The 12559-nt window shown below is 45.3% G+C and overlaps 1 protein-coding gene across 1 annotated transcript in view; it reads right to left on the bottom strand.

The window, feature by feature from the left end:
* PROK2 (prokineticin 2) overlaps positions 1-8588 on the bottom strand; it is a 510818-nt gene extending 502230 nt beyond the window's left edge. Inside the window, exon 1 of the mRNA XM_069643845.1 lies at positions 8306-8588. Within this exon, the coding sequence (XP_069499946.1) occupies positions 8306-8386 (81 nt within the window). The 5' untranslated portion in view covers positions 8387-8588. The remainder of the gene's footprint in view (positions 1-8305) is intronic.
* Positions 8589-12559: the final 3971 nt, after the last annotated feature.

Below are 12559 nucleotides of genomic sequence, written 5' to 3' on the forward strand. Positions count from 1 at the left end.
GATATTTTGATTAAATAAAGTAATTTTCCTTAAAGAAAAGGGGTACACTGCGTGAAGGGTTACATCTACAGCGTAACCTAGAGAATTCACGGGTGGCGTTCCTCTTTTCTTAGTCTTTAAATCTAGTTTAAAGTAAAACTGTTCTTTTCACAAACTGATTTCCTTTCCAGTTTCACCCTTAATTTTACTCAAAGCGTGCATTCTTCTATATTGCATAACTCTTTCAATTTACCAGCTAGAGACTTTCTTCCATTTTGAACCTGTGATATATATATATATATCCCCCCAACATAAAAACTACACTCCAAATCAGTGTACTTCACCCGTTTTTATTAAAAACCGTTTGGGTAATTTTAGGCGGGAATTGCAAAAGTGTAAATTTTAAATGTGTTAATTGACTGTAATCTGTTTTAAACTTTCCACTCATTTATGAACTGTATGCTTTTGGTAATCCATTCTTTGTGATTGTTAGTATCTTTGCATTGTTGCTTTAGTAAGGAATCGTATTTTGCTTCAAGGTTTTTAACACACATTCGTTATTGATTTATCCAAAGACTGAAAAATGCCCTGTGCTGCATGGAGAGTACTACATTTAATTTAATTGTAATCCCTGTTGCGGTGCACCGTTTTGTTTCCCCTAATGGGTACCTTGTTCTGTGAAGCAATGTTTGTATGGCTGGCTTGGGCCATCGACGTTGCGCTTTGCAGTGTTTCTTTGTTTTTTATGGCACCTTTTCCGACCGGGTGTGGATCCGCCCTCTTGTGGAGGCTCTCTCTCCAGCTCCTCGTCACCAATTGTCGTAAAGGTATATTCCTATAAACAGAACTGTATATAAGTAGTTAACTCTGTTTATTTAGAGAGCCTGCAGATAGGTGCGCTCCCTGTGAGGATCAAATTCTACTGATCCCAATGTCGCTGTCGAACCTACATTGTTCAAGAACAGTGTCAAAATGCATATCATAACAGTGGAACAACAAGGTGAGGGTGAGCATGGGAGAGGTAGGCATGGGGATAAGAATCCATAACAGAAAAGTGTCGACTTTAGGTAGACCAAAATATAGTTTGGTAAATTGTAACAAAGTCAGACCCGTTTATCTGGGTCAGGGAATTTAAACAGTGCACAGAACAAAAGCCCCTGGTTTCTAATGGAGTTCACCTCTGAAAAGCTACTGTGCCACATAATAGGGTTGGTAGGGTTTAGGAGTACATATAAGTACAGAGACTGCTCTGATAGATTTGCAAATAAACATGATCAAAATGGTGGAAAAGGGGAAATCAGTTCTCCTTTTCTCCTCGACTTATCCGCAGCCTTTGATCTGCTGGATCATGGGCACCTGATTCACATACTTTCTGACCTAGGGCAATGTGACTGGATCAAATTGTTTCTTTTTGACAGACAGTCATCTGTGTGTTGGGAAAATGCTACCTCTCAATCAGTCACCATTACTTCTGGTGGGGGTAGCAAGAAATGCATGAAGCAACTTCAGACACTCCAGAAGGAGGCTGTGCGCATTGTTAAAGGAATTCCAAGATGGGAACATATCACTCGGGGAAGACGATTATTACCTTGGCTCCCGATTCCTGCACGGATCCACTTTAAGATAGCATCTCTGGTACATATGTGTTTATATGGTAGGGCTCTGGCCTATCTGAAAGCACTCATTTCATTGTATAAACCAAAATGTGACCTGAGATCAGTCAATCTCGGGCTGATTCATGTCATGAAGTCTACCATGGTCAGAGGCCTAGGGAGCACCTTCCCGGTATTGGCAGCACGGTTCTGTAATTCATTGCCATCCACCCTACGTCAAGAGCAAAACATGAGTTCCTTCCGCCATGCCTTGAAGACTAGACGTTTCTCATAATGTCTCCACTCTAATCATTTCTCTTGGTCCTTTTAGTGACTATAATAATAATAATTTGGCACTTACTATCTTTTCATTGTTCCATAATCTGATGGTATTTGTTTGGCATGTCCCGTACTATATGTGAGATATTTTGTGTTTATGTGCACCCAGATGCCTGAAGGTTACACAGCGTTATATAAGTAAATGAATAAATAAAGATAAGAGGTGAAACATGTACCCGGTGAGGATTGATTTCCCCCCTTGCCAATGAAGATCGTTGGTGCATGGTTATGTATGTATATATGGCTGTGTTTAGAGTTGCTGAAAGAGCAATTTATCAGGCTTGGGATCAATTCATAAAAAAAGAGTATGTGTAAGCAGAAAGCAGTGATGTACTTTTACAATAGGTCCAGGGATACATCAAAAAGTAGAGGTCAAAATCATTAAGGCTGTTTTCAACAAATGAAATACGAATTAGCACCCTGGAGCAGGGGAGAACCCAATCAGCTTGCCTGGCTCACGGGCTGAAACTGCTAATCTCAGTCCACGTTCCACGAACCTGGAAATGATTTCCCCCACCCCACAACGCCATCTTCTTCACACCCTTGCTTTCCCTCCATTTTTTTAGAAACCCCAACCCCCCTCCCCAGTCCCACTTACCTGATTGCGGCAGCGGCAACACCAGCCGCTGCCACAGCTCCACTACGTCTCCCTTTGACGGCCACCATAGAAATGGAAAAGGGCTCCATTAAGGAGCCCCGTCTTCCAGATTCATGGCAGTCATCTGTGCCAGTATTTTCATTCAAGAAACGGGATGGAATTCCTTGAATGAAAATACTTTTTTTTTAACACCCCGTGTTTCTAGATCCGAAACCCAGGGTGCTAATAGAGTCAACACCCTCTTTGTCGGCTGGATCGGGTGTTATGCCCAGGGGCCTGTAACTCGGGCCCAGGCCGATAAACCGCCAGATCGGATGTTAACGCTACCTTATCACTGGAGAATGGCTTAGTTTTCAGAAGATGTAAGCTCTTCATGCGAGAATATGTGGGAAAATGGTGTTCTTCACATGGATGGCACATGGGCATATCTGCTACCAACGCATGAAGAAAACCCGTTTTGCAACATGAGCAATTGACGAAGAACAAAGTGAGCAAGATAACAGGATTTCAGTACCAATTGAAATGAAGTAGCTGTGCAAATACAATGAATGACATTATAACAGATATGCAGCTCCCTGGGCACAATAGCGCCTTTAATACACACCTGTCATTCAATGATATTTTGAATTAAGGGAAGCTGCTTGTCCTGACTTCGCACGCATTTGTAGTTGTAGGTTACTATAATCAGGTAAGAGAAATCAGCTAGATCTAATAGAACTTTATTGTGTCTAATTCTTGGCCAAAGATTTCGTGTGTAAAAGTGCCAATCAATGGGAGAATCGAATCGTGTCCTTGGGTGACCTGGATAAAGGATGGCCACTTTAAAACGTTTCACTTATACAAAATGTAATGGTTTAAGTCAAGGATGTCAAACAAAAGGCCTCGGTGCCGGCACAGGCCTCTGCAGCCCTTTCCTCCTGCCCTCCACGGACAGTGCTTCAAACATCAAACACAAACAAGACTCCTTGCCTGCAGAGGCTTCAGTTTCACGGCACTGTAACCAAAAATTAGAAATCCGCAAGCATTCTTCATTATTTACAAATGGCCCCAGCATTAACACTTGTGAACTATACAGGTAAGTACACTCTATTGCGAGATGTTGCGAGGATTGCTCAGCCAGGGTTCGGCTACACGGGCAGCACCCTGCCTCTGGCTCTAGAACCTTTTTTTTCCGGATAGCCAGGACTTCCCCCGTTGTCAAGAGGTTCAATCTGAACCTCAGAAATGTAGCACGCCAAGAGGCCTTTGGGAGGTTGTTGTGATATCTTGGAAGTGTTGCTAACGGGTTATTTAATTTCCTAACATGATTATGATTTTTATATTGCCCATCGTGTGCTACAGTATCACACCAATCCTGCAAAATCAACCTTTTCCTAACCCCTAATGGGTTCTCAGCTAATGGTTTACTAGTTTCCGATATGTTCAAAAGAATTTCATCACTTTGTGCTTTTAAATCATAAATGGGAGCAAAATTCACATCTAAAATCCCTTTTTTAATCATAAAACTATTACATTTTGGGGGGAACCAGAATAAGTCTATCAAAGGTTGACATTTTCCATTTTAGCCATGCATAAAGAGAAGGCAACCCCAATTCAAAACAAATAAAGGGAATACAAACACAGTTGGGAAGGGCTAATGTGTTTTTCCATATTCCACTCCCAATACTTGAAATAAGCTTTTCAGACTAAGATGGCAAGTTTCCAACCCATATAAAAGATTTGGAACTGTTTTTGAAACATAGAATGTTATGACTTCATGAGCCCAGATGCCTTTGGGTTAGGTGTGCTATACAAATGAATAAATAAATAAATGGCCTGATTGAACATCTGCAATATGCTCTGTTCATTCTCTTCATTTGAGAAGCGAATGCAGCCATTTTAGCCATTAGTCTGTGCTGCACGTTTTTCTTTGCATGCAAACGAATCCTATAATAAAAACCCAAGTAGTTGATCTGGTTCACAAGCACAATTAAATTGGTACCCGCTTTCCAACGGAACTTACATGGTTTTTACAAGCTTTATCAAAACTAAGGATTGTTGTTTTATTGTTTACTTGTGGATCCATAAGATTTTTACAAGATCTTAGAAAACAGAGACGAAATCAGTGTACATCGAAGAAGAAGGCAAAAGTAACGGAGCATTCACAAAAGACATTCTTCCAACGAATTTCGTCGGGATTTTATCTTTTTGAAGGAGATTTCCAACAGCTTTGCCGTCGCTATAGTCCATCTTGTTTTTTCCCCTGCAATCAATGATGGAGGAACCTTTGCAAAGAGGCGTCAAGTAAACAAGTCTCTCCTGTCTCATTTGTGGGCACGCCATCAAGAGGTGTCCTAAGGTTTCTGGTTGGTTAAAAGCCTCACACAGTCTGCATTCATTAGAGTTGGTGGAGAGTCTAATGGCTATAATTTCATGTGTTAATTGTTGTTTTATTAGCATTGATCATGATGGCGTTAGAGTGAGCGTACTAACTCAAAGAGTCAATGAGATACTGGGGTTCATTATAATCATGCCGGTCTGGAAACAAGGGTGCCGGTTAGCTTACCGGCACCGTTGTTTCCGGACCAGCATACTCCAGGTCTGCCTGCCAGAGCTGCTGTGCCCGACAGGTCTGACCCTGCCGGGCACAGCAGCCACAGTAGGCTGACGGTCACGGAAGCAACAGCACCGTTATCACCGGCACGGTTACCGCCAGACCCGTAATAATGCCCACTGTAGACCTATATGCGTATGGTCTAATGAAATATATAATCCCAATACCCAGAGTGACTTGAAAAAGAAGCTATTTATTTTTTCATTCATTCGGCTCGTAAGAGAAATAATTTCTTTATGAAGGTAGAGGACTTCAAAAGGAAAATATTTCTTCTTGAAGTCTGAGCCCCCCAGCCCCTCAACCCCCAAACCCCAGGACATGGGGTGGTGGGGCCCCCCACACCACGGGGGCTGTGGGGACCCCCGCTACACCACTGGGAAAAGGGGTGGTGGGGCCCCCGACACTACGGGGGCTTTGGGGACCCCCGCTGCACCCCTGGTAGGGCTTGCAATTGGCACAGAGGAAAGCTGTCGTAGGCTGAAAAGCCAGGCCCATCCTTCTCTAGGTGATGCAAATGCTCGAATGCCAAAAGGATCGAGTCACTTGCACCGAAAAAAAGGGTCGAAATTATTTTTGGGGCGGGGGTACCCCCACAACCCCCCCCCCCAAAACCCCTGTTTTTCTTGTAAAAAAACACTTTTTCTATCTATACAAAAGCCCCAAAAAAATATACATGTAAAAAAAAAAATCGACCCTTTTGTTTTCGGGCCTATAAACTCGATCACTTTGGCATTCGAGCGTTTGCATTCGAAACTTTAACTGGACACCCCCTGCAAGCATACAGGTCTCGTGGGGCCTCTAAAAGCACTGCGGCCTGGGAACGTCTTCATGACACATTTACATTAGTAGTGCTCTCACTAGGCAATGACCTAGATTGAGCAAGTCCTAGTGCTGGACCTGTAACCCGATTTACGCTGATTAAAGCGCTAATAGAATAAATAGATATAGCTGGGTTTCAGGGGCCAGGTTATCAAAGACTTACACGGGTGCTAAAAAGTGAGCAAATGCTTTGCTAATGCAAAATGGAGCAGACCGATTTTGCCACAATCCGTGGTGATATCTTGCAACGTTGGCACTAGGGCAAAATGTATCAGGCTGTTTTCTGCACTATATTTTCTACATACCATACTACAAAATGCATCTATTACATTTATGTTTATGTTACGCAGAAAACAGCAAATAAAACAGGCCCGCTGAAAATATTTTTAGATAATACCGATTGGGGCTAAACCTTCTTGCTCCATTCTCTATTGTCAGAGCAGCAAAATTGGTGCTAAATTCAGTTGCTCCACTTTTTTTTGCACCAGTGGAAATCTTTGATACCCTGGCCCAGAATGGCACCTTGCTAGAGTTTGACATCACATCACGCACCAGCACAATGACACGCATCGAGTAGAGTTAACACCGGCACCAACAGAAGCACACATCCGCTCGTTGTTCTAGCCCTTTTACACAATCCAGGGCGTAAAGGCAACATTTGCAACACTTTAATCATGCCAACGCTAACAAAACGAAGTTATGTCCTGTCATGAGATGTCATTACATGCAGACATAGGTCAATATCATGGTAGACCGGTCTATGCTAATAGATCTAATTCTATGTCATGTCATGCTGTGTCATACCGTGTCAGAATCTCCTTTCATGATAAATCATGCAATGTCATCATAACGCGTCTTTTCAAAATAGCATCCCATAGTATTGCATGTCAATACATGACACCATGACATGACAAAATCATGACAACATGCTCGATCATGAAATACAACATACAACATAATTTAACGTGGCAAAATATTAGGTGAAATAACATAGCCCCAGTATACTACAAGTGCGACACGCACAGTAAGCTCCCAGTTTGACTAACACATACTCATTACTATATAATGTTAAGCAATTTTAATACACTCCCAGTCTGTACAATCTCAGCATATTGACAGTATACTCCCATGTAAACAATTGTAGGATACGCCCAATTTAACATTCCCATTTTTCACATTCCCAGTATTATCCCAGTTAAACCAACCAGGTATACTCTGAGTTTGACAAGCTTAGTGTTATACCTGTATATGTTGTGGACCTGGTCGCTGTTTTGAGGGGTAATAAGCCTGTAAACCCTGATTGCACCCATAACTGTCCAACAAATGTCAGCATAGGGCGAATAACCTTCTTGGGGTATGCTTGCGTAGAACATCTCCCCACACAAGGGCAATCATTGTATATGTTATGGTACAAGTTCACGAACACCCGCATCCTGAACACCCCCGCCCCCCCCCCCCCAATTGATGTGTTTTATCTGTTCCTCCACTTGCTTCCCCTACCATCAATAAACGTTCCCTGTATGTCCTTTCTTTGTATCCACTGTGCACAGACACTAAGAGCCTGGTTCACAGAGCGCCTTCCTATGGGATTGCGTCATTATAAAACGCTTCTGTGAGTCACCGTTTCATCGAATGCTAGGACCTATTGTTTTATAGTTATAGCCCTGAAAGCTGGAACGTTGAACCAAATCATGTGGCATGGGCGTAGGTAGCAACACCCATGTTTTGGCTTTGCCCACATTTAGTGGCCTTGCGGGAGCAGGTGTTTCAGGAAATATAACGCGTGTTGTGATATAGGCCGTTTAACACGCCCACATTAGCTCCCGGGTGTCTCCTTCAGTATGAGAAGTTAACAACTCCAATAGAGCTGCGGATTACTGGTGCTTTGGTTGTAGCAAATACACCATAATGTATAATTGATATTGCAATATGTTCGAACATACAATAATATTGTAACCAATACATTGAGAAACTGGAAAGTGCCACCCACGTCACGCTGAGAAGACTAAATCAAGTGCATGGTTGTAATATGGCCAGAGAATTAGCATCTTACCATAGAGAACAGGAAAGGAAAACATGAAGATGTGTGGGGACAATGAGGTATATAACTAATTGTTAAATTAGCCTCATACAGCTGTTCTGTCAACGAAGTTATTGTTTACATCGCTTTCCCTTAACATGACTTTATCACCCTCCTTATAAAAAAAAATGTATCCACTAGTTACTCAAACTATGCACATTCAACACTTTCGTTCAGTGAACACACATTTTTGCGCAAACAGTTAAGACAACTAGCACCCTAGTTGGTTCATTAAAAAAACTTGTGAGAAAGCGCGGGAACCTTTCGCTGGCAATCTGCTCTATAAGGTATGGAGCTTCACTCACCCCTGTGATGACAGCGCCGCGCCCGAGGGCAAACACGCAGGCGGCGGCCAGGAGCAGGGAGCAGCCGCGCAGGGTTCTCATAGCGCCACCTGCGCCGTGAACTGTCTGCAGGGTGTGTGTACTGGAGAAGGTGAGGTACTCCACGCGGGCGACGAGTGAGGCACCAAGAGTGCGCAAAGGCGGACTGTGCTGAGGCTGCGGAGAGGCGCTAGCGCAGCCAACAGCAGAGCGCGCAACACACAATGCCTGGGGATCCCGAATGTCGAGCCGTTATAAAGCTCGGGCTTGCCATTTAAACCTCCCAGCGTGAGTCACCCACGAGGACCATGGCCAAGAGAGGGCACGGCGCACAATGAACGAGCAATGCCGGGCACACGAGCTCCAAGGCAAGCTTTGACTGAATAGCGCAGCTTTATAAATAACACTGGTGTAGGGTGGGGCTGTTGCCCCCTCCCTCTTTCACGCGGTGTGCTGTATGTTATAAACCACGCACTGATTGTGGTAACATGCATGCTCTGGGAACCGCGGTCCTATGCGTTCCCTGTAAACGAGTTCTCAAGGATGGCTGGAGGGCCCCGTGCAAAGGTGCTCTTGCCACATACTCCTAGGTATCGCCGATAGAGCACACGGAAACAGGGGGTTAGGGAAGGCAAACTCTGCTAGTTAGATTCTGCCTGACTGCTTGCTGTCACCCATGCTGCAGCATCACTCTCTGTTCCAGCTTCCTCATGTCGTAATCCTCCGCACCCCCTAAAGAACCTAATGATGTGGGAGATTATTCAGGCGATCTGCCTGCCAAGGCAGCGCTGTGTGATTGTAGGGGGGTCTCTATGATTTGCCTTGCTCTCTAATTCCCTAGATTGGGTGCGCAGGTGCTCCGGATTCCCCCTTCATAATCGTGTAATTGCTTCCCTGAATGTTGGGTGAGGGTTTGAATCCCTAGTTTGCCATTTTGCAGTCAATGATAAGTGTTCCATTGCTGCCTGCTTTGTCTGTTGAATCACAGGGACTCTGCTCCTTTTTCATGTATGAAATTGGAGTTCACGACCCCTGCACCTGCTACTTGCAGGTGGGAATCCCCACTGGAACAGCATCTTCTTCAAGGGGGCTAGGCATGCTGGAACTACACTCATACGGACCAGCAGTGAGGATGGGTTGGCACCGGGGGATCCCCATACCCCAGTGGTCACATCATGAAGTAGGGGCTTCTCTTTGCCCCGAGAATCTCCTAGTCCTCCCTAGCAATCCAGGGTGAGCGGAAGTCCGGTTTGGCCGGGACTGTCCCGGAATTGGGTGCTCTGTCCGCCTCAAGGTTATTTTTCTATTGGAAACTGCAGTGGTCCTGGTTTTTGGTAGTAGGTCTTCATAGATGGCAGGCAGGAATACACAATCTCACACAGAAGAAAGGCTGCATTTTACGAATTAAGATCGAGGTAGTTTGTGATAAATTAATTATAATATGTGTTTATTCTACCAGTAACACAAGAACCTCCTTCTCATCGAACCGCTGCTGAAGTGCACTGCCTTGACAGCCACTTTCAAGAGTTAGTCCTACTTTTATGTCAGTTGCCCTGTCCTAGTTTTTAACTTTTTAAATCTGGTCACCCTAGAGCAATCCCACCTAATGTGACTTGGTTACAGTAACAAAACATTTAACTCGTCTATATCCTATATCTTCACTTTTAATAGTGACCCTCAGGGCTCTGAAATGCCCTCTGATCAGCAGCGTAGGCCAATGGGCTCTGAGATCCGGCATCAAATGTCTGGCCAGATCTCCTCAGCTCTGCCCAGACTATACCGAGCCCCCAGCTTTGCCGAGGGGGGTGTTGTATACTTCCCACAATAAATGATAGGAGGCGTGTGGTTGCAGGTTGTGCCTTTTTATTCTTCAGTGACATCAAAGTAAATCTGCATCATATATGATATGAGTCAACGAAGGGCAACAGGCCCCAGAACTGTGACACAGCTGGTATAAATGTTCATAGTCTCTCCTAGGGCTTGGAGGCCTCTGCTTGGGAGGAGCGCCCAGGAGCGCGTCCTGCTCCGTAGCTTTCTCCCGCTGGAATCCGCGCTTCAAGCGCGGGGGCCGCACTTCCGGCCGTGCACGAGATCTCGCGAGACCTCCTGGTCTCGCGATATCTCTACACACCTCCCTCTGATAATGCAAAGGCAGTTCATTGCAAAACATAGTCATTGTGTCTCACCGGTCTTCTGTGTTCCCTTCGCGGACGATCGCCTCTCTCACTGCACACGTCCTGCTGGTCATTTTCTCACTCAACTGTGGGTGCATCCGCTTCAAACTCATTTTCTTCAACTTCTCTTCTGTCTGTCTCCGGCTCTCGTTCTTCCCCTCTCTCATTGTCCATTACTCCTTCAGCTTCAAACCTTTCTAAGGTCTTTTCTCTCTCTTGCCTCTTTTCAAACATGGCTACTCTTTCCATGTTCCATGTGCGCCCATCTTCGGTGCGGACATGGTTGGCTCCTCGGTGAATCACCTTCACAGGTCTGCTGAACCGTGAGCCCGTGATTTGATCCTTGGTCGGTAACCGTATTTTGATCCAATCTCCTTCTTTTCTTTTACGTATGACCCTTGTTTGGTCCTTCTTCTTCTGTCGCTCCACCTTTTCATGCGTGCCTTGCTGTTCTCTATTCTCCACACCACTTCCAACATGTCTACTTCTTCGTCTTCTCTTACTCTGGCCAACCATGGCGGTACTAGCGTGGAAGCTGCTCTCCTCCCTCTCAACATGCGAAAAGGGGAAATTTGGGTGATCCCCTTGGGAGTCAGTCTGTGAGCTGCGATGGACTCTTTTGTTGTTTTGAGGGGATCCATTCCTGAAGCAGTCGCTAATTGGATGGCTCCCTTAATAAACCTATTGGCCCTCTCGACGAGCCCATTTGCTTGGGGATGATAGAGTGCTGCTTTCTTCTGGTGTATGTTGTGCTTCCTCAGGAACAGTTCCATGTCTCTGGATATTAGTTGTACCCCGTTGTCTGTTACTAACTCATTGGGGAGCCCTTCCCTCTAGAAAATGGCCGGGAGGACCTCTATTACTGTGGCAGTCGTAATGTTGGGAACAAACTCGGCCTCGACCCACTTCGATAAGTAGTTCACTAGCACTATGCTGTACCGATGTTCGGGCGCCATCGCCTCCAATGGTCCTATAAAGTCTAGACCTACTTTTGACCACACCGCTTCTGGGGTTTCTGTGGGAATCATGGGCGCCTGCCTGATCTTCATGAGCTTGTCACTGTTGAGACACTCATGGCATCTCTCAATCATGGTGCGGATCTCCGGGTCCATGGACGGCCACTAGTAGGCTTCTCTCACTCTGCGACGTGTCATGGTGTTTCCCAGATGGCCCGCATGGGCCCTGCACAGAATGGTTTTCCTCATGCCTGTGGGGGGGGGATTACCTGGTCGGTTTTCATAATTATGCCGTCGGCTTCCGAGATCTCATCTGCCACTTTCCAATAAGGTCTCATACCTTCTGGCACTGCCCTTTCATCTGGCCATCCGTTTTTGATCCATTCTCTGATTCTCACCATGGTAGGAACTTAAACTTTGTGCCCCACACATGTCCTGAAATGTTCCACGGCCCAAGCACACGCTAGCATCTCCTTCTCTATGGTGGAGTAGTTTTGTTCGGCTGATGATAGGGCTTTCGAGGCAAATGCTACCACGTGTTCCGTGTCGCCCTTCTTCTGAGTGAGGACAGCCCCTAATCCATATGGCGTCTGTAGTGATGACTGTACTCCACTCTGGGTTGAACGGTTGCAAGCACGGCACTTCAACTATGTGTCGTTTTATGCTTTCCACCGCTTCTGAGCTTCTTGCCACGTGTACTCCAACCCTTTTTTGAGGAGCTCTCGGAGCGGCGCTGAGGTTTCCGAGAATTTGGGGATGAATTTTGCATAGTACTCGGCCAACCCGAGGAATTACCTCACTTCGTCTTTGTTGGTGGGTTCAGGAGCATTAATTATGGCCTGCAGTAGGTTTTGCTTGGGACTTATACCTTGCTCTGATATCTTGTACTCAAATACTCAACTTCTGTTGCTTTGAACACACATTTTTCGTACCTTAATCTCACTCCCGCTTCTTGCAGTTTGGTGAGGACTGTTCTCAATGTGACATAGTGCGTCTGTTCATCCCTTGCGTAGACAAGGATGTCATCCTGGAAATAGGCCACATTCCTGACGTTCCGCAGTAGAGCATCCATCATGCGTTGAAACGCCGGGGCTGCGGATGATAAC

This window comes from Ambystoma mexicanum, chromosome 2p (assembly GCF_040938575.1).
Source record: "Ambystoma mexicanum isolate Mex_15411 chromosome 2p, UKY_AmexF1_1, whole genome shotgun sequence".
Classification (NCBI taxonomy): domain Eukaryota; kingdom Metazoa; phylum Chordata; class Amphibia; order Caudata; family Ambystomatidae; genus Ambystoma; species Ambystoma mexicanum.